The sequence below is a fragment of the Perca flavescens genome, chromosome 23, assembly GCF_004354835.1.
Source record: "Perca flavescens isolate YP-PL-M2 chromosome 23, PFLA_1.0, whole genome shotgun sequence".
Lineage (NCBI taxonomy): Eukaryota > Metazoa > Chordata > Actinopteri > Perciformes > Percidae > Perca > Perca flavescens.
In genome coordinates this window covers 8,734,471-8,762,054 of record NC_041353.1, presented here as the reverse complement: position 1 = coordinate 8,762,054, position 27,584 = coordinate 8,734,471, and the positions used below count along the sequence as shown (strand labels likewise).

The 27,584-nt window shown below is 41.2% G+C and overlaps 1 protein-coding gene across 6 annotated transcripts in view; it reads left to right on the top strand.

The window, feature by feature from the left end:
- The window catches only part of magi2a (membrane associated guanylate kinase, WW and PDZ domain containing 2a), a 244,186-nt gene extending 216,602 nt beyond the window's left edge, over window positions 1-27,584 (top strand). For 2 of the 6 annotated variants that reach the window (XM_028571364.1, XM_028571365.1), the window contains exons 12-23: window positions 1,404-1,435; window positions 4,824-5,031; window positions 8,516-8,557; window positions 8,666-8,757; window positions 9,084-9,276; window positions 12,629-12,892; window positions 13,534-13,719; window positions 14,940-15,156; window positions 15,970-16,195; window positions 18,078-18,230; window positions 22,606-22,744; window positions 26,766-27,584. In XM_028571364.1, coding sequence (XP_028427165.1) covers window positions 1,404-1,435; window positions 4,824-5,031; window positions 8,516-8,557; window positions 8,666-8,757; window positions 9,084-9,276; window positions 12,629-12,892; window positions 13,534-13,719; window positions 14,940-15,156; window positions 15,970-16,195; window positions 18,078-18,230; window positions 22,606-22,744; window positions 26,766-27,484 — 2,471 coding nt within the window. In that variant the 3' untranslated portion in view covers window positions 27,485-27,584. Of the gene's footprint in view, window positions 1-1,403; window positions 1,436-4,823; window positions 5,032-8,515; window positions 8,558-8,665; window positions 8,758-9,083; window positions 9,277-12,628; window positions 12,893-13,533; window positions 13,720-14,939; window positions 15,157-15,969; window positions 16,196-18,077; window positions 18,231-22,605; window positions 22,745-22,999; window positions 23,138-26,765 lie in introns of those variants that run through there. The other 4 variants (XM_028571368.1, XM_028571366.1, XM_028571369.1 and 1 more) reach the window with 4 other exon arrangements.

Sequence of the window (27,584 nt, the reverse complement as noted above, 5' to 3'; positions counted from 1 at the left end):
TCTTTCATCGTCCAAGATAGATTTGTGGTTGTTGTGCTTGAACAATGTTGTAAACAGTGAAAATGTGGCGTACCTTTTTAAAGGTCAAAGCCAGATGAATGGGAAAGTCAAAGGAAAATGTGTGCCCTTTACCTTGCTGCACTGTATTACAAACTGAAACCACTTTATTGTGAGGTACAGACATCCTGAACCTAATTAAGTGAAAGCATTCTCAAATCCGACTGCCTTTTCATTGTCAGTGCTTAGGCTCCTGACAGATCGTTGATCAAATGCCTCCTTTGGTAACAATGATCCTAATGGGAGCTGATGTTTAATGGAATTTTAGCTAATATACAGTAGATGGAAGTTACCACATAACTGCGCCTATTTTACACTTTAAAGTCTGTGTACAGGTGTTGGGGAGTACTACTGCATATTTGAAAAAAGTTGTAAAAAGCCTAAAGTGATGTCAATCGAGTCTGCGTCGTTTCAGGCTGAGGACTACAAGTTTGAAAATGAAAAGAAATCTAGAGGTGTGGAGTTAAAAAGAAGTGGTTACCAGACCTCTGTAGCCCACTCTTCATCTCTGCTCAGGGCTAGCGGTTTGAGGCTACATTAGCCCCTAATAGCATAACACACCCACATCTCTATATGAGCTGTTGCTGGCCAAGTTGTATGGTAATGAACAGTAAGTGCCAGGTTTTAACAAGGAAGATCAATGTGTTTTATTTTGTCCATCTTAAGTCTGACAATTATAGGATAAATCGGTGACCCCCAAGTGGCCAATCAATCATTTTGGTTTATTATAATATTTACTTTTGTGCTTTTTTCTTTGATAGAAAAAAAAAACATGTTTCTCAATGCAGAAAATGTAAGATCACCTAAAATCCCAAAACAGAACACAAAATTGCACTTGTTAAAGAAAAATCTAAACCATACAGGAAAAGATGAATTCATCGCTGCCTTTAAAATGATTAGTTCCTATCATTTATGCCACCTATTGATCACTGTCTTTCATGTTTAACCACGTCAATTATTTCAATATCAAGACATCTCGTACTGTGTTAGAGCATGCTTCTCAGCTGTGACTTTCCTACAGTCTTAATCTCTCTGTCTTCACAATACGTTGGTGCCTCATAAGATATTTACATGCCCTCTTCTGCTTTGTGCTTTTATTACGTTTGAGTCAATTGTGCTTTTCTTTGTCCTTTCTACCATTCACAAACACTGTTTTCATGTCACATTCTCATTTCTATTTGGTTTTTCTGTAATTCTGTTGATAATGGTTTTTTTTAATTCATTTTATTATCCTCATAAACCCCCTGGAATTGGCTCTCACAGCTGAAATTAAACCACACATCTCATGATCTGTTTCCACCATCTTTTTCAGTCTAAAGCATTTCTTTGTTCTCTCAACATTGCAGGTCACTATTCACCCTGGAAGACCCCTAAGCAGGTAACATGCACCAGCCTCCAAAACTCAGACTGTCCCCATTTCTGCTTTTGAATCATTAATATACAGTAGATCTTCACTTTAGTACCAATGGCTGCAGTGTGCATACTGTATGTGCTAATCAGAATGACTTTAATCTTTTATTTTACACATCTGAAAGATCTAGAAATTACTTTTCAATCCTCCCTCGACGTACTAATTCTACTGATAATTCACTATATGTCCTTGGCTTTTACAACAGCTAGCCCTTGATATTTGCATAAGTCAAGTGGCTCATAACATCACTCGTCTCTTGATCCTGCAAGTCAAAGTTAATTCATAAACTGACACCGTGCCATCAGGGTTATCCACACTACGGGCATTTGAATTATGCTACTACTATAGTGCTTCTAAGCCTCTGTTCTAACTTTTTTGGCATGGCCCATATGCATTCATCCCTCATTTATTTTTGCAATCTTTCAGATTTTTTAAAGGCTTTTTTGCTCTTTCATACTACCCTACGCTTGCTCTCTGGTCATTTATCTTTTACCGTGCCTTTATTTTCCTTTGTCACATTAAGCAAAAGCCCTCATGTGGTATCTCTCCAAACTCGCATTCAGCCTCTTCGGCTTCCTCCGCCACCATAAATACTCTTATTATAGTTACTATAGTATCATATGCTGTCCCTAGGCACACTAAAAACACAATCCACCAAACATCCTCTTTGATCAGATTCACTTTGTCTTTATGTGCATTTGTCACACTCACACGCCTGCAAACGAGTTGTTTCTACCCATCTTTCTTTGTTTCTCTTTGTGCGACTATGTGTGTAATCCATTTCATGCCTGGACTTCCTCCCAGCGCTGCTCTGACCAGCCGCTGACCCCAGCTCATGTTGTCCTCATTCCAGATCACAACTAACAACACAGGAAACCCCCATTGTGTAGCACTTGTCCCCTGAAATTCTACTCATTGTTCATCATTTCTGCTCCCTCTCGATTTAATCAGTCACCTCCATTTCCCTGAGAATAATAGTAATTCTGAGCTCTGAGTAAAAGGCGCAAAGCATCAGATGACATGCAGAGCCTTGTCTGTTCACATCTCTCTCTCTCTCTCTCTCTCTCTCTCTCTCTCTCTCTCTCTCTCTCTCTCTCTTTTACCCCCCCAGTGTTCATTTGTTGGCTGCCCCACCCCGCCCTGCCCCTCACCCCCAGCTGCTAAACCCCCGCACACCACAGTTCAGTCTCAGTTTAATTGGGTATCATTTGTAACAAGAAGACTTCTGCAGCTATGAGTATGGAATATGGAGGAATTTGACTAATAAGGGAAGAACAGGGAATCGCCTAATTGTCATATCGACCTACAGTTGAGCTCAGCCTGCAGCTCCTGAGAGTTTCGTTTGCAAATGAGCTTATCAACATTTGTCTGTCAAATCCAATACTGTACGTAACAGATACTCAATGCTGGAGCATGTGCAGTTTATTCCATAATGTTGTCTTGTAAAGACCTGCCTGCAGTGTCCTCTATTCATCTGACCAGCTAGATTATTAGCCAGAGTGTGTTTGCTTCAACAGTCCTAATCAAACGGAGAGAAAGTGAAAGAGAGATCAGGATGCAGTAGTCTAATCTCAGCCTTAACAAGGTCCCCAGTCTCAGCAGCCTGCGCCGCGCATACGTGCTTCACATCAATAGCAGACGCAAATGAAACCTCAAAGAATGGAAAGATCTTTAGATTCTGTCCCGGAGCTTTTATGCAGCTAATATTTATTCTCTGTGCATCTTGAACCAGATGCCCTGTAATTCTCCATATTAAAGCGTGCCATATGCAGCCAGTCTCGCCATCTCAGTTTCAAAAAAGGCTTGTCGCTCCCTCCCGGTTCCGTCTCTCACACTGTCTGACATGTCAACATGTCATACTGGCTATCTGCTTAGTGCCATGCTGTGACTTAAGCGGCCTGACTTATCTGACACATCAAGGCTGACACTCTGATTGACTGGCGTTGTCAAAGCTGCTGGTGTCACCTTAAACACTTGACATTTGAAAATGTGTTCTGGGATGTAGCATGTACATTGGGTATAATTTACAAAGTAATACTTTATTAAATAAAATAAAAAAGAGTAGCCAATGCACTGACCAATAGGATAATTTGAAAATGATTTTCTTTTTGCTGTCACCTATCTAAAATAAGGCCATATTTATCTGTGCGACTATATATTATCCTCTTATTATCCACATCACTGATATACACTGAGATGTATATGGCATATAGAGGCTGGAATTGTTTTGCTTGTTTTAACTACTAACCTCACTAACTGTGTGGCTTCCACTCTTTCTAGCATGAATTGATCATTCGCCAAACCCCTCCCCCTAACAGGCAATTGTCCAATCATAACTTTGCAACCGTACCTAAGCTAAGCTTTGGATTTCTCTGCATTCTCCCAATCAATTAGCTAACTATATCACAATACTAGCAGTATGTGGGGCTACAGGTTACGTTAAAAAAAATATCTTTTTAGTATATCAGAGTTTGGGTTAACGTTAGCGGCTCTGTCCTGCTCTTTATTCGGTTTGGGGGAGTTGAAACTCGGCCAACTACAGCCAAGCTTGTATAAGATAGCATCACGTTTGCCAACCCCTGCATTTACTCATCCTCAAGTCCTTTTTTCTAGTAAAAATTATTTGTGCTGTTTAAAAATACAAACATTATATCATAAATCTACTATTACTATAATTTTTTTTTCTATAATGAACATCCAAATCATCCAAGGATTATGTTAAAATTTATATTATTTGAATCACATTTTTATTAACAATACTGTATTTTAATACTAGGGCTAACTAGCTTCATACAAGAGCAGTGCTGTGTCTTTATTGCCATCTTTTATGGATCATCAGCTGGTGAGAATGGTGTTTTTTTTTTTTTTTTTTTCGCAACCTTTAGCCTCAATTATTAGCCTCATGTGCATATTTTAGGTCATTTTACAGGTTTTTAATTTTTAAACTAAACCACTGGAAACATTCAATTCAAACATCAATTTTAGCGATAAAATAAGCTTATGGAGCTAGCTGCAGCTGATAAAACTAGGAATAGTCGTCATTTCAGCCAAAAATGAAAAGCCTGCTTTTGTCTACCTCTGTAATGGAAGACCCAAAGTTTAAAATATTACTGCAAATTTTGAGTGATACATTTGCCACTATTATCATCGTGAACTGCATGTGTGCTGTGCGAGAACTAAAGCTTTGACAGGAGTAGTTACAGTAACTGGGGATTAGCGAACCGTCAAAAGTCAATAAAGCAAACTCTGTTCAGTTTTTAGTGTTGTTATCATGGTTACCAGGCTAAAAATCGAGTGTCAGGAGTGGGAAAGGTGGTAGTGAAATATTGACCCGTCATGCCACTGTGCTTTACAGGTGCTGGAGCAGTGGGAGTCCCAGCAGGGCCAGGGCAGCCCTGCTCAGACCAGCCTGTCAGCCCCTGTTATTCCCCACAACGCCCCCTTCCCAACACACCATCTCCACAGGGCCTCTGTCCCAGACTCAGCCTCCGAGGCCTTGGCCCTGGCTAAACCAGACCCTTATGACCTTTATGAGAAGTCCAGGGCTATCTATGAGAGTAGGCGTAAGTACCAGAGTAGCATTGTGACAAACACTTCTCTCTAGCACTGAAGAAAGATGGACTCCGCATTGGAAGGTGGAGTACTGAAGATTCATCACTCTTTTTCTCACAAACACACACACACATTGAGTCACAGATTCTTTGTTGTGGTTCACTTTGGAAGCTTTACAGGAAACTTGAAAAGCGTGTTCAAATGAGCTGGCCTTTTTCAGTCAAACTTAAAGATCTGTTGCGGAATGTTCAGCCCAAATACCTCAGCTTTACACAATCATCAGATGTTTCGCCTATTAGCATCTGCAGATACTAATTCTTCATATTATGCCATTTGATCTTCTCTTGTTACTGTAAATGCGCACACAGGCCAATACACACACAAACACAAACAAAACCTGCCTTCAGTCAACAGTCTTTTTACTGACTGGAAGGATTTTTACATCCAGACATTGACATCAGGCTAGGTCACATCGTAAACGGAGATGTGTTCATGAATACACAGTCCACGCAGTAGCTGATTTTTTTATGACGTGCTTTAGTGCCGGCAATATTGCCATCCTCTGACTTGTAAAATGTGGAAAAAGTCATTTCTTCTTGTTATGATATCATCAGGATGCATCATAAAAGAAAATCTAATGCCCTGTTGGACCTTTTGGCAGTAGAAAATAGTATATTTGCTTTTTTATGGGTCTATGTGTAAGCAGAGCTGTAGCGAGGATTTCGGAAATACTGAGGTCCTGAGTCCAAGTCACCACAACGCACCCCTGTCGGAAAATATTTTAAATGCAGATCTTTATTTAAGTTATTTTAATTCATTAAATTGTGATTTCCAACATGAAGGTCTAAATGCTATAATGCAGAATCAAAGCCTTCTCCACATTGCCTGGAATAAGTCCTGGTGAATCTTTTATTTATTAGCCTAAAAGTTGTCAAATTCAAATATAATGAGTCTACTAATATTGTCATTAAAATACCAAACCATGTTTGAGTTTTTATGTGTAGTATAACCTCCTCACAGATTGCCAAAACCCCCAAATTCCCAGAGAAATTGTGAGGATATGACTTCAGTGTCTTCAATGGCCTGCCTAGAAGGAGTCAAATTTGAGTCTAGAATTACTGGAATTATCTTATTAAATAACCATCATATGTCAGCTTTTAATTTAAATAATAGTAGACATTTTTTTTAATAAAACCTTATTAACACAGGGACACATACATTTTGATGACATGACCTTAGTGTGCTCAATGGTAGCTCCTGCCCTGTGTATGTATCTCAAGTCTGGTGCCGTTCAGACGTTAATAGCAGCCATAAATATTTAAAAAAATATGAATGTTGTCTTGTTTTGTGTGTATGGTGTGTTAGCATGAGTGGGACTCTCTTGGAGGTTTCTTATTTTTTGTTGTTGAGGTGGCCATGGCTGACATGGATGTGGCTTTCAGAAAGTCTCCTGTATCAATCATCGTCTCACCCTCCTCTTCGGCCGTGGATACAGTGATTAACAGTGTAACATTTACTGTTGTCTTCCTTCCAATAAAGGTCAGGGGTTGATTGTGGTGAGGCTCAGCAGGGAATAGACAGATTTTTATTTAATGCTCCATTTTCTGCTCTCCCTGGTGTGGGTGTGACCTTTTTGGCAGCATCACAAGCCCAGGCTACTGGCCTCATGGTGGAGCACTGTGAGCAAACTCTGCTAATGTTGGTTCATTTTAATTTTCTGGGAGCCTTAATAGATTGTCAGCATTTATCTAAATATATTTGCTTAAAGGGTCAGGTTGCACAAACTACAAAAAAAAAACTGCCTGTTAGTTTTGGATTTTTTTAGTGGAAACTACTTTCTACTGGCGAAATAGTCCCTATTAAAACGGTTTACAGTGTTATCTGTGGATTATCCAGAATAACAGGACATTGATTTTGGAAACAGATGTGGCTATTGTGGGTGGCAGATTTTTCAGTGACAGATTCAAACTATCTGCATGGCTAGATACTACAAGAGGTAAGTGAGAAAGAAATTTTTGTTTTTTGTTTGGGTGAACTAACCCTTTAAATGTTCCCTCATGATGCAGAGAAAGATGCATTGAGAGAGCTGGCAGGAGTATCAAGTCAGTATTTTCATAAAGTATCAACCCTGGTTAATGCAGCTGTTGAAACAAGCACTTCATTAGGGTCTCCATAGATTTCTGCGCGGATGTTTTTAAGAAATAGTGGAATTTTTTGGCCTTGGGTTTCCTTGGAAATAGCTGTTTACAAACCAGTCTCATCTTAAAGTCCATTTAGTAGCTGTTCTGGACCTTTCCATCTTCAACAGCAGATAGAATTATCTAATTATCCAATTAGAGGACCACCACACAAATTGGTCAATGAAACACTTTGAGAAAATACACACATCTTACAATTTATATCCATTTTTATCAAAAATTGTAGAATTGATTATGGTGGCAATAGTGTGATGTTTTTAAGAACAAAATGCTGTCTTTACCTAATTAACCTGGATGGTTGTCTTTTCTTAAGGTGTGTAATTTGACTGTTGGCTTAAATTGTTAATAATTGAACTAAAAACTGTATAAACAGCTGTAATGTCTAACCTTTTTTTTCTGATATACGGTAGTTTGATTAGACCAAAATGTCATAAATTAATATAGAAACGAAAAGTGACACAGGAGTTTTTTTCATTTGTATGCAAGCTGTGCTTCACACGTGTCCTACATTCAGAAGGACGAGACTGTGCACGCAGAGAAAAATGGACAATTGAACAATCTACAAATCTTGACAATTGAGCAAACTACATCTGATGATTAAAATTAGATATGATCAAAAGTTCAGAACCTCTATTAAAAAGACCTTGAGGTGTGATCATTTTATCAATATAGTTTTTTTTTTGCCTATTAAAAAAAATATATTTATCTGCAAATCACTTTGACGAGATTTCTGACTGCAAAAAGCATGGTTTAAAATATTTGCATGGTTACTCACCTGTGTTTACCAGCAAAACCAGCTAAATTGCAATAAGAAGCACTCTATGTGGTTTCTGTGGAAACAGATATGTCACTCCTCTTGTCTGTAGTGGTGATTTTCTTTCTCCCTTCTTCTTGCTGAGTCCCAGCAGAGCGCTCAGTGTGATTAAAACAGTTACAATTGGAATCAATTTTTTATTTGCAACCACTTGTCTGCGGTTGATTTCGTTTCGCTACTTTGCAGATCATAGTGTTGTGAGAAGTCCTTGATTGCAGATCAGTGCTTGCATCCCACCTCACACCGTAAATAATTTAACGGGTATATTACACACTGTAAGCACTTCCTGACTTTTATGGATGATGCTGAAATTCTGCGCTGACATTAATGCTGAAGCAGGGTCTTTCTGCCTTCTTCTAGCCTTTGTGGGAGAATGTGCGTTTGCCGTTGTGCTGTCTGTGTATGTGTGCCTTTGTGGGTGTCTGTGTATGGACTGCATTTGTTGTTGTTCATGGTTTCTTCCTGCATCTTTTTTTTTTCTAGAACCTGGCCAAACAAGGGCAGTTTTTCCTGTGGACTCCTCAGGTAAAAACCTCATCTCTACAGAGACACTGTTAAAAAAAAATAAACCACTCATGAAAAAAAATATAACGTAAAAGATTTTTCGTGATGTCTGTGGTCGTGTTGCTTCAGGAGCAGAGTATCAGGACATAGAGGTGCACCTGCGCAGACAGAAGTCCGGCTTCGGTTTCCGGGTGCTGGGCGGGGACGAGGCAGGGCAGCCTGTGAGTCCGGAGACGTGTGAGAAGGCTCGTATGGCGATGGGCGTGGAACCCTGTCATTTTCTCCTATCTAACCCACTACACACACACTGTGTACACCTAACCCCTGACCTTTGACCCCTGAGAGAGTGCTGGCTGCTTTGGTGTCTTTTGCTGTGTGTCAAAGTAACAAAACAATATTTCAATCATGTAATTGAGCTATTTATGTACCAGTATAACAACCACCTTAACACCCACTGCATGTGACACTCACAGATTCTACTCCAGCATCTCAAGCCATTTATTTGGACCTGTACTTCCTGTATATAACAGTTTACGTGTAATAACAGATCTTGATCGGGGCCATCATCGAGAAGAGTCCGGCAGACCTTGATGGGCGCTTGCGGCCTGGTGATGAGCTGCTGTTTGTGGACGGGATCCCGGTTGTGGGGAAGCCGCACAGATACGTCATTGACTTGATGCACGGGGCGGCCCGAAACGGCCAAGTGAATATGGTCATCAGGAGGAGGGTGCAGGCAGCAGGTGAGCAAACATGAATAGAGTCGACATGTGGCTTTTTTATTTTGTTTTGTTCACCATTGTGATTACAATAAGGTTTCCTTTGAAGCTATAGTGCGTAGTTTCTGTCGCCCCTGTGACGAATTCTAAGTAATGACGACAACTCTGTCGGTGCGTCCACATGATAGCCTTCCGTGATTGCGCACAGCCCCCACCCCTCCCCCACGCAGTTGCTAGTAGCCAAGGAGGACACGGAGGATTAAAAAACATGGACTCTTCAGAAGAGGTCATTAGAGTTTCTGCGCAAAGACACAATCTTCTGAACATAGCCATACTGAGAAATACAGAGAGAGTTTTGTGGAGCTCATAGTCTTAATTAGCTTTGTAGCTACTCATTTGTCAATAGCTTGAATGTAATGGACATTCATTAATATCAAAAAGTTACGCACTAAATCTTTAAAATTAGTTATTAACTATTTTATTTAAAGATAGTCCCACAACAATTTTGATAATCAATGAATGCTAATGGGCATTCTTTACTATTTTCTGATATTTTATAGAGAGAAAGATTAAAGGGATACTTTGCCAATTTTAAACCAGCTCTGTGTCATCTTAGTGTGGGCAGTGTGTGCATATGAATGGTGTTTGAGCTCCCCGCGGAGCAGCGGAGGTCCGCCGAGATCCCCATTTTGCATCATCTGGATTCAAATCAGCAAAGTAAGCCTTTAATTTAACAAATATTCAACAGTTTATTAATAAAGACATACTTGCAGTTCAGCTGCCTGTTCCTTCCATTCCTTCAGTAATGTGATGGAATTCCTTTTGAAATATGAATGTGCTGCCGGAAAAATACAATGACTGATCAATCATTTTTCTTATTTAGGTTTTTATTGAATCTTTTTTAGCCTTTATTGGTGACATTTAATACAGTTAGACAAGAAACATTGGGAAAGTATTTTGCATTGCCAGACCACAACCATGGAGTATGGTCTGGCTGCACGAGTTAACATAATGGTGTAGGAGAAAAAAAACGCTCTAGTTTGTTTGTATTTCTTTTAACCAATTACAATCGTCTTGGGCGGCGCGTAGCCCCGGTTTCAGCAACGGTGTCCTTGTAAAATACAGTAGCCTGACATCTGGCGCCGGATGAGCTGGTAGCTATGGAGAGAAAGGCACTTAGATTTGCTAAGACGTAAAGGAAGGCTAGATTATTAAAAACCTTTAGATGACTTTATTGGTTGGATTTTTAAGTTGCAGCCCATAGTGAATCATAGCTTATATTTATTGTTCTTATTGTCAACATATCCCATTTTTGGTGGACATTTAAAGGACACAGTTAATCCTGCAAAGAACAGCTTTAGGATGCTGGTTTGTGAAGTAAATTTATCTCGCTAGTTTTCTATTCACATCTCCATCTTCTATTTTGTTAAATTCCTCATTCTCTTTGTTCCTCTTTTGCCTCTCTCCTTCTCTGTTCACCACTACCATTCTTGTCCTGTAATGATTTAGGAAACAGCATTTAATCAGTCCGAAAAAGGAAGCACTAATCCCTGAGTAATGACACTGAAGCCTCCCCCAAAAAACACATTAGCACACTCTTGTTCTTACACACACCGTTGCTCTCTGGTCCTCATTCAAGTTTCTTTGCATTTCAGCCTGGAGACTGGGGTGGCACTTACTCCTGTGAACTCCGGCCTCCCCTGTTCTCATTATCACTTCCTCCACACAAATACACACACACTCTTCTCACCAATCCACTTCTTCCTACTCTGTTCCGCCCTCTCTGTCAATTTCACCAAAGACTACTGTCTGACTCATGCCTGGCCTCTTCTGCGGCCCTTACTTCCATCCTAATTGTCTGACTCCCACTGGCACTTTGCAGTGTCAGACTCTGCTCTCCGCTCCGAGCCCATACTTCCGCCTGCACCTATCGCCCCACATTTTACCCAATTCATTCCTCTTTTTTTTTAGGCCATTTTTTCTCCTCATAAAATAACTATTTGTGCACTTGTTGGTGTAAGGAAATACTACATGTGGTTATGTAGCTTTTTATGGTGACAAATCTCCCTGTATCTTGGTATCAGTGAGCTGTGAGAAGTTAAGTTAAATTCTTAACTGTTTAACTACAGAAAACCACAGCGCTGCTTTTCAGTGAGCTATCAAAACAACAACACAGGGTTTGATCGCTCAGTACACCAGAAATGCGTACACACAAAAAAGCTAGAGGTGCGAGAAGCTGTTTTCACTCTGGCTGGATTGATACCATGCTGCATTTTAATGATGTGTTTTACCACATTGTGACAGTTGCTTTTGCTTTTGCTTTTGCTTTTCTGTTTTGTATTGCTGTCTGCTTCTTGTTTCTTCACAGGGATGAGATTGAGCTCCAGCTGTAAAATTGATTGTTTTTGCACCTGCAAAATTATCCTTAGATTCTTCCAAAGCAATTATGTATAACATTTTTACAGCACAGATTCTTAATTTATAAATTAGAAGGTATACTGATTGACAGGCTCCTTTTGATCTCCTAAAAATGCTGCTATAGTGACAATTTTGCAAATTAAAAACATATAATGATGATCTTGTCAAAATACAACACATTGTTAAAGATTAAAGCCGTTTCATTCAAATAACTGTTCAAGACCCAAAGAGGTGAAACTATGCAATATTAAAAGAACAGAAATATCAGAGAAAAGTCAAAAATATGAAAACAGCATAGAACTTTAACCGTCTCATGACCCCTCCAATTTATGTTGTGACCCTCTGGAGGAGCCCTGACCCCTAGGTTGGGAACCACTGGACTAAACTACCTATCGCTATATAAAGTTGTTAAAACCAGCTACAACAGTACTATGAAATTTATAATAATAACTCACGCACATGCATAACTTTTTGTTAATAACACTGCTGTACTTTTACTTAAGTTGGATTTTGATTGAATAACCTGTAACAGTATTTTGTAGTTGTTGTTGTTGTTGTATTGATAATAAAATTAAGAGATTGTACAGAAATTGTTGGGGTGTGGAGGGGGACTGAACTTTATGTTTTACCCTCCCCAGAGTTATTAATATTATCTTAGGACACCGCCCTTGACTCTACTTGAAGAAAAAACATCCCGCATGACACGCGGCTGGTTAGCTAATCGCTCAAAATCACATTTGATTGGATACATTTTTGTAGACGCCCTGAGTTCAAACATAAGTCATTGAACATGTTATATGAAGAGAAAAGAGGGATTTTGAGATTTAATAAAATCCTATATTTTGCATATGACTGAAAGATTAACCCAGTGACACATGATTAGAACTATATTTCTGAATACTTCTTCCACTACTGTCTTTGCGTTTATGCCCGCTCAGCTCTCTACCTCCCTCTGCAGGTGAGTCCTTTCCAGAGAACGGCCGTAGCCCGGGCTCTGTCTCCACGCAACACAGCTCCCCACGCAGTGACTTCACCTATGGCAACAGCACCAGCACTACCCAGGCACCCAACGCCAACATGGGCAACCCAACTGCCGCTTCGGACAGAACGTCGACCCCCAACACACAACCCAGTGATGTCATCATCAATCGAAAGGAGAGCGAAGGCTTCGGCTTCGTCATCATCAGCTCGCTCAACAGGCCCGAGGCGGCCGCCACCAGCAGTAGGTCCAGTGATTGTTTTGGTGGTATTTTATGGCGTTAAATAGATGCTTATGCATCATCACTCATCCTCTACTCTGCATAACAAGCGCTTCAAGTATAACACCGCGCATGAAAGCTCTCAGACACATATAAACTACCAGGTAAACTCAATATAGTGTCAAGATATGTGGCAAACTTAAGTATAAGAAGAGGTCATGGCTCAATAAAATGTGTAGCACCTCTCATTCCGTCTCCTCAATTATGCATGCCCTCCCACGGCACGTCAGTTACACACATCTCTAGATTCCCACCGTCAGCATCAGTGCATCGCCCACACACATGAAGAAAAATAAATAAATGTGGATGCCTTACGTAAGCCTGGGGTGAATAGCAAAGTGAAAGAGACAGAGACATATTCAGTCAGTAAGTCAGTGAGTGGTGTGTGAGCACAGACCGGCGTAATCCTCCAACCTGCTGCTGAGCGCGTCTTTACCTGCAGCGTGGTGTGTGTGTGTGTGTGTGTGTGTGTGTGTGTGTGTGTGTGTGTGTGTGTGTGTGTGTGTGTGTGTGTGTGTGTGTGTGTGTGTGTGTGTGTGTGTGTGTGTGTGTGTGTGTGTGTGTGTGTGTGTGTGTGTGTGTGTGTGTGTGAATCCTCCAAAAGCTGTGCCGCATAAGATTGGCCGCATCATCGAGGGCAGCCCGGCCGACCGCTGCGGGAAGCTGAAGGTGGGAGACAGGATACTGGCAGTGAACAGCCAGTCCATCGTCAACATGCCGCACGCCGACATCGTTAAGCTGATCAAGGATGCGGGCCTCAGCGTCACCCTGAAGATTATACCGCAGGAGGGTAAGAGAACACGTGGACACGCACCCGGCACATGGCCATGATAGATGTGAACTTAAAACTGTAATACTATGCGAGACAATGATTTGTGACAGTAATTGATTTTGCTTCATTAAATCAAAGTTGTAATATGAGTTTTGCAAAATGTGATTCTTTCTAGATTAACTGTCACTTGTCACATTCATGAGTGGTGTTTTCCTCTGGTCTGCATGTTCTCTTCACTGAATCAACACTTTTGCATGCAAATGCTTGAACAGAGCTGCTGTCTATTACTGTGGTTACATTAATACAGAATATACAATGACTATGTTACTAAGAAATGGGTGTCATGTCAGTTTCTTAGTGATTCTTGTATGCTGCATGCTGACGTCTCTTTGACCACCTAGAACAGATAACTGGCTTAAAATAACTAAAGCAAGTGAGACTAGCTTTATTTCTAAGACCTTTTACCTATGTTTCAGTGTTATGCCTTCACCTTCATGAACATTTAAAACCTTCTTATTTAGAGATACATTAAAGGTACTCTAGGGAGGTTTTGACTATTAGTAGTAGCAGAGTGAGTTTCCATTTTGTTTGTATTGTGAATATGGGTAGTGCGATTTGCATTTTGATGAACGTACAGAGAATTATCACCCAATCTGCAGCTCCCCTTGGCTTTATGGGGCTTTATAGCAAGTTTCAGCTCATTGTTTAGTTCTCCAGTCCGCAACTGTACTCTTTTGGTTCACTGTCACCGCTCTACTAGTGTCGTTTTTGGCCACAGTAGGTCCGTTTTCTCTATAAAAAAGAAAGAAAAGAAAAGCTCTAAAATCTCTGTATACACTTGACCTGCTCAGCACCAAACGGCAGACAGACAGATTTACTGATCAGCTGGTGAACTGAGTGGAGCATTTGGCAGCTACAGAGCCAGATATTGGTAGCTGAGTTGACCCAAATGAAAGTTAAATATTGGACTTAGATTTAACAGGTGGACAGAAAAAGACTCCTTCATGTCTGCTGGATGTGTAAATAAGAAAACTGTTTGCTAACACGTTCGCAATATAAACTTTATAAGGTGATAATGTTGTGTTCACAGGTTGATGGCTGCCCCCAAGTGGCCAAAAAAAACATTTTTCATGCAGGTTTAAGCATCAAAAAACGACTTTTACTTGTTAAATAAAGCTTAAAAGTACACATTGTGGTTACGTTTGTCCCATGCTTTTGTGCTTCTTTTTGAATCCCAGAGAGCAGCAATCCCCCATCAGCCCCTAGCTCTGAGAAACAGAGCCCCATGGCCCAGCAGCACAGCCCGAAGACCCAGCCAAGCACCGCTGCCTCACTGCCCAACCCAGCAGTCACAGAACCCAACCCTTTGGTTAACCAGCCCAATCCCATGCCTCACCAGAGCCCTGTGACCCAGCTGCCCGCCCCTCCTCCTCAGACCTACATCCACGAGAGCAGGTAACACTGTTGATAAGGATTTCAGGTTACAGAGCATGACAAGTTCTTCTCAAAGTGGCAGCAATGAAAGCTGTTTCAACCTCCTGCTGTGTTACAGTGTCACATTTGCAGCTGTCTTGATTTTCTGATGCAATGAAGGATTTTTTTATAGACAAGCCCTCTGTCTGTCTCTGGGGCAAACACTGTTCCTCTGAGAGTACAGGTATGAGTGAATCAGATACTTTTGTCCCCATTCGCTCAACCTTTCTTTCAGTTTTTTAATCTCGTCAGATCATCTATTGTTATAGTTTCTTCCACTTTTTCCACTTTCTATCTCACTATCTCACTTTAGTCATCGTTCACCCTCTCTTTCTCCTCCTCTCTTTCTTGTATAACATCACTTAACTCTGATGGACTGCTAAATTATTTACATAAATTGTGTCTTTGTAGAGATCTGTTGAATTTTTTACAAACAACTACAGGGGTCCAAAATCTACAATGTCATTGCATTTCCCCTCAGCTTTACACAGTGCCCAATCACTTTGGACTCAGCATCACCAGTCTCTGAGAGAACTTGTTTTTATCATAAACATTTTATGTGATGTGTGAGGAAAAACAGTTTAATTTCCTCACTTAAGTCATGTTTAATGACTGTCAGTGCTAATCAAAACAAGCCGTCTCTATTACACCCAGCAGTTTGACAGAAAGCATTATTTTCACAGCACGCTAATTGCGCCGAAACATAACACAACTAATGTAACATATCCAAAGATAATAATGACAGGAACATAAATCCTCCTGGAAGTTCTTCCTTCATTCTGATTGGTCTGTTAGTTTCAGGTCAGAGGTGAAAGCAAGGCAAGATGTTAAACCAGACATCAGACAGCCACCATTCACAGATTACCGACAGCCGCCGGTGGACTACCGGCACCCTCCTGTGGCAGACTACAGGCAGCCACCCACGTTGGACTACAGACACCCGCCGTTGCTTGACTACAGACAGCTAGCTACTGACACCAGGCAGTTCACCATCCCGGACTACCGAATGCCACCAGTTCAAGTAAGGATATGAAGATGTGATTCTTATCTAGAGCCCTCCTGATCTTTGAGGTTGAAAACAATATAGATATTTGAGAATAAGGAGATGAAGATCCTTTAAAAGCTGCATTAATCAATATATTTACATTAACAATGGATCAAATGACTATGTCTGATGTGAAAGTTGCTGCTTAGTAGTGATGTACCCACAGAGATGTATCACCCCACTCTACACATTCATTTAAAGGTGCAGTAGGTAAGACTTACAAAACTAACTTTCTGTCATATTTGCTGAAACTGGCCCTATGTTCCAATTGAACTACATGAAGCAGGTCATTTAAAAAACAAATCCGGCTCCTCTGGCACCACCTACATCCTGTAGTGCAAAAATCCACAGCTCCCTGATCAGATGCACCAGTCAGGGCGGGGGGTTGTCTAACTGCGTATCAATCACAGCACATGCAGTCATTCTCCCTTGTGGGGGAGAGGGGCTTAGGAGACCGTTTTGGGCCTTAGTGGAAAGGGGGGAGGGACTGAGAAGTAGTTGATTGTTAAAAAAATTTGGCCAAGTCCTGTATCTTCACAATCCTACCTACAGCACCTTTAAGTCCTTCATGCAGAAAACCATTGATTTGGTTTTACGGCCTGCAATTTTACAGTTTTAGTTTACTCTCACGGCTCATATCAAGTATTTCCAGCAGCAGTCTTCACAACGACAAAAAAAGCTCTAAAAACCCTACATACACTGCCCAGTACCAAATAGCAGACAGATGAAGTTAGCAACCAGCTGGTGAACATAGTGGAGCATTTAGCAACTTAAGAGCCTCGTGGAGACCAAAACTATTCATCGGGTGGCCAGAAAGTGAGCCTGCTAGATGTGTAAATAGGCAGCTGTTTGCTGAAACGTTGTAAAGCAAACAAAAAGCCACAACTTCATAAAGCAAAACTATGTCAGTGTTGTGTTTACAGCTTGTTTCCGCTGCCCTGAAGTGGCCAAAACATTTATTAATACTGCTTTACATTTGGTTATTCAAGAATAGTGACCTGGATATGTGTTGAGCGGGGGATTTTACGGCAAGAAAATAAACTTGTCAGTGCTCTCTGCTGGAAAAACAATGTAATGATGACACGGTTTCTAAATTACCACAACATATTTTTCGTAACTGTTACTTCTCGTTACTTATTGTCCAATGTTTATGCCAATGTGTTTGTGATAAGCTAATATCGTCTGATTATATATCTATACACTAATTCTGCAGTGCAAGTGCTTCTCTAACAGTTTTTACTGATTTTGTTTCGTTTGCACTGATCTGATTTCTTCATTTTGTAGCCTCATTGTTTTTGTGGATATGGATATACAGTAAGGTTTTGACTACAGACTACCCCCTAATTACTTTTGTGTATATACTGTATATTTCTTTCCTCATTTGTATTCATATATTTCTACTTAGAGCTGACACTGTCTACATCGATTTATTATTACTGTACATTATTTCCCAGCCAACAGGAAGTCAGGCATTGAGAGAAAAAGCAGTCTTACATACTGTTTGTATCTAAGACTGCATTTTTAGAGAAAGCCTTACTCACCATCTTTACTTCATCTTCCCCTTTGGTGTTGTTTGTGATAGTAAAACTGAGCAGACAAAGTGCACATCTGACAGATACTGCTGGATACTTAAAAGAAAATATTTTTAATGTTTATCTCTTTAGCAGCTCCCTCGTTTACATGCATAGCTTTATATATAATAAGGTGATAATATCATTCTAGGCTGTGTGTTATTTACTTTCGATTTTCTCAATTTTTCACTTCTTTGCTGAGTCCTGAGACTATTTTCTGCAGTAATGGCCCATTTTCTCCTCCGATAACATCGACTCTAATCACATCTGATCTATGCTTGTCTCAGCTTTCACAGGACTTCGACTTTTTCACAGTGGAGTTGGAGAAAAGTGTGAAAGGCTTTGGTTTTAGCATCCGCGGAGGGCGGGAGTACAAGATGGACCTGTTTGTCCTACGCCTGGCAGAGGACGGACCGGCCATCCGCAATGGGAGGATGAGGGTAGGTTTGATGATGTAATTTCCTTTAAGTGAGCCACACCCCATTTAAAGGTTAAGCTGCTTTCTGTCTTCCTGGATTACATGGCAGAAGATCACTGTAATTGTCTGATGTTATCAAAGCTGCAACAGCAACTTTTTTTTCAGAGCCGGTTAATAAATAATCTGTCAAAATAACTCAGATATGGTTCGTCCTTTTCATAGCTGAGAGGTTTTTAGAAGTTTGTCTCCTCCCAAGTTTGGAAAACACATCTCTCCTTTGCATTTAGTAGCAGATAATATTGAGAAAGATAATGATAGATAAAACATTTAAGTGGGCCAACTTAAATTGTACTTTGCTGTTTGCATAGCTGCACACTTTTCCCTCTAGCTATAGTTGCTTCTGTACTATTGGTCAGAGAAAGCAGACACATATTTTCAGAATTTATAAATATGTAATAAAATATACTATGGAAATTGCAATAAAGCCCTTGACTCCACTGCCGTGTAAAGTTCCCCTCATTTGCTCCATGTGCTTTGCGCTAGCATCATAAATTGTAACTTCCACAGTAGCTTTTCACGTCTTTCTTGATCTCCTACTTTCTCTTTTTCTGTTCCTTGCATGTTCTCTGATCTTTATGTCTGGAGCTGGTAGCATCAGTCTGCTTTACATTCATTATATGTAATGAACCTGTCAAAGATAATGTGTGCAAAATGCCCCCGGGGGAGATATTACTTTCCCTCCTCGTTGGTGTAGTCAATGGAGTCCAGTGGGCCTTGATGTAGCTGGAAGAGGAGGAGGGAATCCCTCTTGAGCTCTACTTAAATTCCACATACAAGCTGCTGTGGAATCTGATCAGCAGTGGAAGAAGTATTTGGATCCTCTACTTAAGTAAAAGTATCTAAACAATAATCTAAAAAATACTCTTGAGATTGCAAGCTTTTATCAACAAAATGTGCTTTAAGTATTGAACGTAAAAGTAATTATACTTCAAAAAAATGGCTGCTGTGGCTGATACATTATTTCATATTTTAGAAATTAGATTTTTAATACTGATGCATCAATGTCTAAGTAGTATTTTAATGTTGTAGCTCGTCGAGGTGGAGCTAGTAAGTTTAACAATGTTATATACAGGTTGGTATTTTAGTCCAGGGGTTCCCACCCAAGGGGTCAGGTCACAAAACTGCGGGGACGTGAAATGGTTAATGAGGCTTGGAAGAAAGACATTTTGTTGCACAAATGCGTGTGTTGACTTTTCTCTAATCTTAGTTTTTTTTTGTGTATAATATTGGATAATTTCACCTCTGTGGGATTCAAACTGTTGATTTTATTTTAAAAAAGGATAAAAGTCGATGCACCAGAACCAGAGATATTGTCTTTCTTTTTCACTTATCCTTCCTCTTTGTCCAAACCTGGCGCCTTTACCATTACCAACAATGCAACACGACCCGCCCATAGCTCAGTCGGAGATTTGGATGTGTTATGCTACTAGCAGCTCATGTAGCCTCTAGCCGGTCTGGTGTGCGCACTTCTTTCTAACGCCACGCCCCCAGATTGTTTTCACTCAAGGCAGTTATGTATTTATTTATATTATACATATATATTATATTATATTGTATGTTTCTTCTAAAATCTCAATCTGAAAAGTAACTACAGCTGTCAAATAAAGTCAGTGAAGTAAAAAATCTAGAATATTTCCCTCTGAAATGTAGCAGAGTAGAAGTATGAAGTAGCAAGAAATACTCAAGTTACTTTTCTCCACTGAGTCTGTAACCCTGCTGGTAGGATACTGCTGTTGAATAGATTTTAAAGGCAGAGAACACTTTGATCCGTCTTCCAACAGTCCTTGATCCATACTGCCGGATGCAGAGAGGAATCAATCTACATTTAACTTAAGTAAATGTAAGAAATTGGTTAAAAAGCATTTGACATGCCTGTCACTTTGAATTTGAGTGGCACTTTGACACATTTTAAGGTGCAGGAACCAAAAGCTCACTGGAACTGTGACTCCCTGCAGTCTCTGACATTTTGAGTTTAATCCAGGTCATTTCTCCTTAACAGGAATTTTAAGTCACATCTTCAAGAAGGAAAAAAAAAAGAATCTACTTTGACCCTGCTAGTCACACACTAATCAGTAAGGGGCACTAACCAATTCTAGCAGCCTTTTTTATGTCCAAGTGGCAGTGCAGAGGCCTTTAAGAAAATTGTATGAAGTGATTGGTTATTACAGATAATCATTTAGCACATTTAATCACCTCTCTAAGCTTTAAACCTTCAATAAAAGACTAAGTTGTGCATGGGCATCGGCTGCAATAGAAGGCGTTTCCTGCTTCATTTCCACCTCACACTCCCTATGCTCAGCATTCACGTGCCATCCATTCAACTTCAGTTCCCTCTTTATTAAAGATGAAAATGGAGATCACTCTCCTCTGCTGTTACGAGGTGAGGATTAATGATCAAACCGTCTTGCCTTCCACCTCTCTTCAGACCACTGTAATGACACCTAATGACTCCCCCTCTCTTGACTCGAGTCCGCTCCTGACTTTCAAATTACCCCTGCCATCACCGGAGGACTTCTCCATTTGTAAGCGTAATTGGCTGGCGTGTTTTGTCCTGTTCCCCAAGAATCCTCCCCATTAGTCAACCTCAGAGCCGTCTCTCGAAGGCCTGAGATGTGAGAGTCTTGAAGGAGGGAGGACTGACATTTGATCCATCCACATTGTCACCAAAAGGAGAGATGGTTAACTGAGCTGCTGCAGTTATGCTGGTTTGAAATGGGCAGGTTATTGATAGGACACAGTGTCCTAACATGTTCCATAGCAGCCCCATAAGAAGAGGTCCACCATAATTCCATCCAAATTACTGCCCCAGTTAGTTATAACCTGACACCAGTTCATGGCTGGTAATGCTTATTAGCGCTTACAGAAGCTCATGGGAAAGCCAGTGAATTATAGATCCATAGTGATCCATATAAATCACTCATCTATTATAAAAGAAGCTTGTTAATATTCAATTTCATATGTAGTGTGCTCCTTTTCAAAACCTGCCACATCACTTAATTGTAGCATGTATGCAAACAACTTCATTAATCTGCTCGTCTTATAATCTTTGTGAACTTGACCGGTAGGTATATGCAACAATATGGCACCTAATATATGTTATTATGCTATTAATTATTTCTACAGTTTACACATTGCAATGGTCCTTAAATGCTGTTCATACACAAAAAGTATAAAAGAACATCTTTTATTTTGATTATGTTCCAGATGTGAAGTGGTGCAGGGCAGGTTAGCCCTTTCAATTTGGTTTCGCCCAATGCTTCACAGTAACCGGATAAAGAGCTTAAATGATATTCAGCTTCAGTCCTGATCCAGTGCTCGGCTGCTCTGTAGTCACACAGTGTTTATCAATGACTAAACAAAGTTTCTTAAAGTTGTTTGCAGCTAAAAGACGACTTTCTTCATTCCGAGCCCAAACTTTGTCTTTATGGATCTGTCTTTGTGCAAAGGGGGATTTATCATGTTGAAACAGAAATGGGCCTTCTCCAAACTGTTGCCACAAAGCCAGAAGCACATTGTTGTCTAAAATGTCACTGTATCATGTAGCATTTGATTTCCTTTACTTTAACTAAGGGCTCCAGTCCAGGCCATAAAAAGCCAACCCGAGCCAAATGTACAAACAAGTATGTGGACACCCCTGTCCATGTAGTCTAGTTTTTTATCAGTTTATATCCACGACGTTCCACTTCCGAGATTGTTCCGATGTCGCTGGATGTCTGTTACCTTCCGCTTTCTTTGTGTTGGAATTTTAACCTCCGGACAATTAATGAGGACTATGGTGAACTGTTCCTCAGATCTCTGCAGGGTAAATCCAGACAGCTAGCTAGACTATCTGTCCAATCTGAGTTTTCTGTTGCACGACTAAAACAACCTTTGAACGTACATACGTTCGATCAAAACGAGTTCCTTCCCGAGGCTAATTTGCAGCGGCACTGTGCCTCAGTCCGGCGCATAGCGCCGCCCATGACAATTGTGATTGGTTTAAAGAAATGCCAATTAACCAGAGCACGTTTTTCTCCCGGAATGCTTTGTGGACTAGCCAGACCTTCCTCCGCAACACTGGAGGAAGGTCTGGCAATGCAATTTCAGTTTTTATGAATGAATGAAAGCTTTATTGCCCCTATGGGAATTTGCTTTGCACAGGAGCATAAAAGAACATCAAAAAATTATTAACAACCATACATGACAGCACATAAGATAACATAAAACATAAGACAAAACATTGATTTTGACTTTGTAAGATTGAAATCTGAACTAAAAATATGTCAGTCTGCACATTTCCTCTCTGACAGATATTTACAACTTCTTTTATTCTCTGTCCCACACTTCCTGACGTCCAGGTTGGGGACCAGATAATTGAGATCAATGGAGAGAGCACCCGGGACATGACCCATGCCAGGGCCATCGAGCTGATCAAGTCTGGAGGCAGACGCGTCCGTCTCCTCCTAAAGAGGGGTACGGGGCAGGTCCCAGAGTACGGTAAGTACCAAAACTTAAGTAACACAACTTTCTTTGTCTTCAGGATCATTTCTTACCTCTCTCTTAACTCATAGATTGTTGTTCTTAATATCACTTTAACTCATTGATAACATTGTTCTGGCATGCATCTATATTCATGTTATATCTTCTGTCTTTATATACACGCTAGATTCTGTATTTCACTATGCTGTTAAAAACCTAATTATATTTCTCTTCTGTCTTGACTAACACTAGTTTATCTTCTGTCCATTTCAGTGACCTATCACTAATTGATTGGTCTAGGTTGTTACTTCCCCTTCTATAGGAATGGTATCTTCCAGTCTCTCCATGTGCATGAAAAGTGACAAGCATGGCTCCCCCTATTTCTTCCTAACGGGCCACTCTAAAGACACGGTTTGTGACCATACAAATGTTTTTCTCTTCACGTAACCCTGGCTTTCTGTGCTGTGGTTTTGTGTGTTGTTTTGCTGTAACAACCTGTTGAAGATGCACTTAGCACTTTCGTATCAAAACCGCTTTGGACACCCTAAATACGGTTGAAGACTTAACTTTTTGCATTAAGGAATAATCAACAAATTGTTGAAAAAAAAGCTGCAGGAGGTTCAATTCAATTTTATTTATAGTATCAAATCATAACAGAGTTATCTCGAGACACTTTACAGATAGAGTAGGTCTAGACCACACTCTATAATTTACAAAGCCCCAACAATTACAGTAATTCCCTCAAGAGCAAGCATTAGCAGTGGCTATTGCGACAGTGGCAAGGAAAAACTCCCTTTTAGGAAAAAACCTCGGCAGACCCAGACTCTTGGTAGGCGGTGTCTGACGGGGCCGGTTGGGGGTGTGATGGCGATAATAGTCGCATTAAAGATAGTGGAACAGTGACTTTGAAGGTAGTCGTCGTAGTTTATGTCACAGCAGGACATTGCGGGATGAAACGTGGCGCTGCAGAGCATGGGTGGGTGCAGCAGACGCAGCAGGACGCGGCCGGGCGTTGTGAAATTAGTGACCATAACTCTCCTCCTAACCAAAAGATAACTCAACAGCTACCTACAGGGCCAAAAATATAGCAATACCAGCATTCACCCTGAGTCAGCCGGAGGGGATTATTCACCCGGTGAAATCCCGGCGCAGCACAAACAGAGCATGGAAGGGAACATTTATTTTTGTGACACCGTAGTAATAAAATTCTGATGCGTCACTCACTTCTGGCTTCTGCACCAGCACGACGCTCACTTTTCAGAAAGTTGTTTTAGGGTAACGCCGCAGCACTAAAGCCCCCAGTGATGCAAAATGATCAGTGTTTGGCCTTGGCAGTCACCATCCAGCCCTTAAACCACGGAAAATAGAGGGTGATGTTGTTTCCCCATGTTTGCCCTTTTTCTGCCAGCCTCCTTTTCCAGCCAGGGATTTAATCTCTCTGTGTGGAAGGCTTTTGTAATTCTTGCCTTCAGGTGGTTCTTCAGCCCTGAAATATGCACACAGGGAGTCTTACTCTGGTCCTTCATCATTAGAGATCTTTTGTGTTCCCCTGCTGCCTAAAAGCAGATGCAGCTTTTTAACCCACATGTTGTGTTCTGTGGGCTTGATTCAGCATTTCATCACTCGCAGTTTACAGGCACTTTATTAGCATAGTGGAAGGTTATGCAAATCATCTATGGTGATTAATTTGGCAATTTAAAACATTAGCATAGTAGTGTTCAAAGGAGAAAGTTATTTTAGTTTCTTGTGTGCTTTTTAGGAACAGCTGAATGCAAAATAAAGAACAAAATATTAAGAATATAAGCAGTGTAATGCTTGCATTGCATATGGTTGTGAGCATGTGCATGAATATTAGCGTGTGCCTGTCTGTGTGTAGCATTGTGTGTGTTTTTTTGCCTCCATCTAGTGTTTGATCTTCAGATCCAGGGCACATATTTATCAAAGGCCTGAGATTTACACTTAGGAAATTAAGAATGCTCAAAAAAAGTTCTTCACTACTTGTATCAATGTGACACTACAGCAAATTAAAGAATGACATCTCATAATTAATCACATGTATAATCAGAGGAAAATCCTTCTTTTGAAATAAGTCTTAGTCTGATTTTTAGGATTTTAAGTTAATTCAAGATATCATTACTAGTCACTTCAATCTTTTCTTCCAAGTAGACACGCAAGCCCCCAGTTCTTAAGGCAAACTCTCTATTAAAAATGTATAGTTTCTCAAGCCCAAACAGACATTACACAAGTAATGTCACCCAGATTTTACAAAGCTATATTCACAACTGTTTTCACAGGCTGAATAGTACTTTCTATGACTTGTAAAATCAGTGGCGTTCTCCTTTTAACATGTGAAATTAACAGCAGTAGTCTTCAAACTTATCAAGAGAGACAAAATTATTGGTCGAAATGGAAACCAAAAGACAATTCATCAGACTTTACCAACACCCGCTGAGATCTCTTCAATTTAAAGGTGTTTTTTTTTTTTTTTTTTCGTTTTCTAAGTATTTTAAAGTGGCCTTTATCAATATTTTTATAACAACAATAACTACTTATAATGTGAAAGGGGTTGCTCGCAGTGACGAACCCACAGAGAATTCTCTTCAGCTCCCCTTAGCTCTATGGACCTTTGCTTGTTTCAGCTCATCGTTTTTGGTTTTCCGGCCAGCAACTGCACATACAGCGTTTTGCTTCAGTCTCTACGCTCTCATATCATTGCTTCTGCCGCAGCAGGTAGCTGTTTTCAGTTAAAAGACTCCAAAAACCCACTCTACACTACCTGCTCTGCACCACACAGTATACAGACAAAGTAAGCGCCTATTTGATGAACATAGTGGAACATTTAGCAGCTAAAGAGACAGATATTTCTCTCAGGAGTTAGTGAATATTGGATATTGGAATATTGGCGTGAATGAGGAGAGTGAATATTGGATTCACATTCATCAGGTGGACACAATCATGACTCCAAATGAATGCTAATGCTGCTCTGTGTCTGCTGGGTGTGTAATTAATGAAACAACTGCTTAACTTCAAAGTTCCACCACAATAACTTCTAAGGTGATGATATGTCTGTGTTATGTTCACATATGGTTTCCGCTGCACCCCAAATGGCCAAAAAAAATCACCTATTGCAGGTTTAAGACGTAAACTTAAAAAAGATTGACGAGTACAGGCGGTGGTCAGCAGAAACATAAGCAAGACCAGAGCTTTAACGGAGCTGACAGTTAACAGCATGTGATAATCACAGGTTTCTTAGGTCCAACACACACACAGACACACACACACACAGGGCCCTTAATGAACTTCATTGTACCAGGCATAATGTAGGTAAAAGACTGTGAAGATCCAGTGTATTTAGAAAGGACCAGGTACTCCCTTTTAGTTCTGAATCTAATATCCTCTGGCGCTGCATGGGAGTCTGCTTATAATTGGGTCTTTTGGCGCCGGTGTAGCTAGCTTCGCCTTTGCCCCCTGCCTAGCCCACTGAAAATGACTGATGGCCGAGGGACCGAGACTCATCGGTGCAGAAACAGAAGCTTACAGTCCGTGAGAGTGGAGAGTTGGGGATTCACTGCAGCTGCTACACTGGATACAGACTTCTTTGGGCTTAAGAGACCGAGAGAGAGAGAGAGAGAGAGACACTCTGCCCTCGAGGTTTTCATTCTCGCTAAAGCACCACCCTGTTGGGCACATCATCCATTTCATTAAACCTGTTTTCGATTTTCCACCAAGGTTTTAGATTGGCCGGGGCTTTAAAGAGAGCTATGGGAAGCTGATTGATGTTGTCTAAAAGTGGTGGTGCCCTGTGACACGTTCGGAAGTAGGTTGTAGTGCTGCTCTGATATTTACTTTAATGCTTTTAGCTTGTAGAGTAGGAGTGATTGCTGTGTTGATTATTTTTGTTTTGATTAAGTGTTTGGTTGTGCAGTGGCATGCGTGCACGTTTTCAAGTGTGTGTGTGTGTGTGTGTGTGTGTGTGTGTGTGTGTGTGTGTGTGTGACTGAGACTTTCGCATTATTGACTGTGTGCGTCTGCTTTCCAGATAATGCCGCCCCATGGGATGCCTGCCCTTCAGCCTCCCCAAGCCTGTCGGAAGTAGCCCCTCCCATCGACAGCCTTTCCATGTCATCGCCTTCATCACATCTGGCCCCGGCCCCTGACCCACCTCACCTGCCGCCTCTGGACGTCCCTCAAGACCCGGTGGCACGAGACAGCTGGACGGAGCGTTCGAAGAGCCCCCAGAAGGCAGAGCTGCTAAATCCAGATCCGATCAGCCAGGGGAGAAGAGCGGCTACAACCGGCGGGAGCGGCAGAGCCAAGAAGGGGGGTGGCAGGTCCACCCACAAGGGGCACAAGGTTCAGCCCACTACTGAGGGGGAAGTGGGCAAGGAGTGGCGGAGCGGGGAGCTCAAACCTTCCAGGAGCACCAGAGGGGGGTCCAAGGAGAGATTTACTGAGGACAACCGAGAATCTACCGAATCTCCCAGCAGCTCCAAGCTCCCGCACACTAACGGGAACAGCAGGGAAGATGTGGAATGTTACGGTGGAGGGCAGCAGGTGGAGTCGGAGCTGAGCAGACCCAGGCCCAGGGAACTGGACAGGGGCCTGGGAGAGAGCCGGCCCAGCCTTCCCAACAAGAGCACCAGCAGCGGCAGCGCAGCAGGGAGGAAGGCCACGGTCTCTCCTGGGCCTTGGAAGATCCCTGGATCAGACAAGCTGGCCAGCACACTGCACACAGGCCCGTCCACGCTGAGCAGATAACACCGCGGCTCCAGCAGAACACAGTGGCCACACTCATCTAAACTAAACCACCGCATGTGGACGAAAGCACCATCCTCACACCTTACTGTGCTCCTTTATT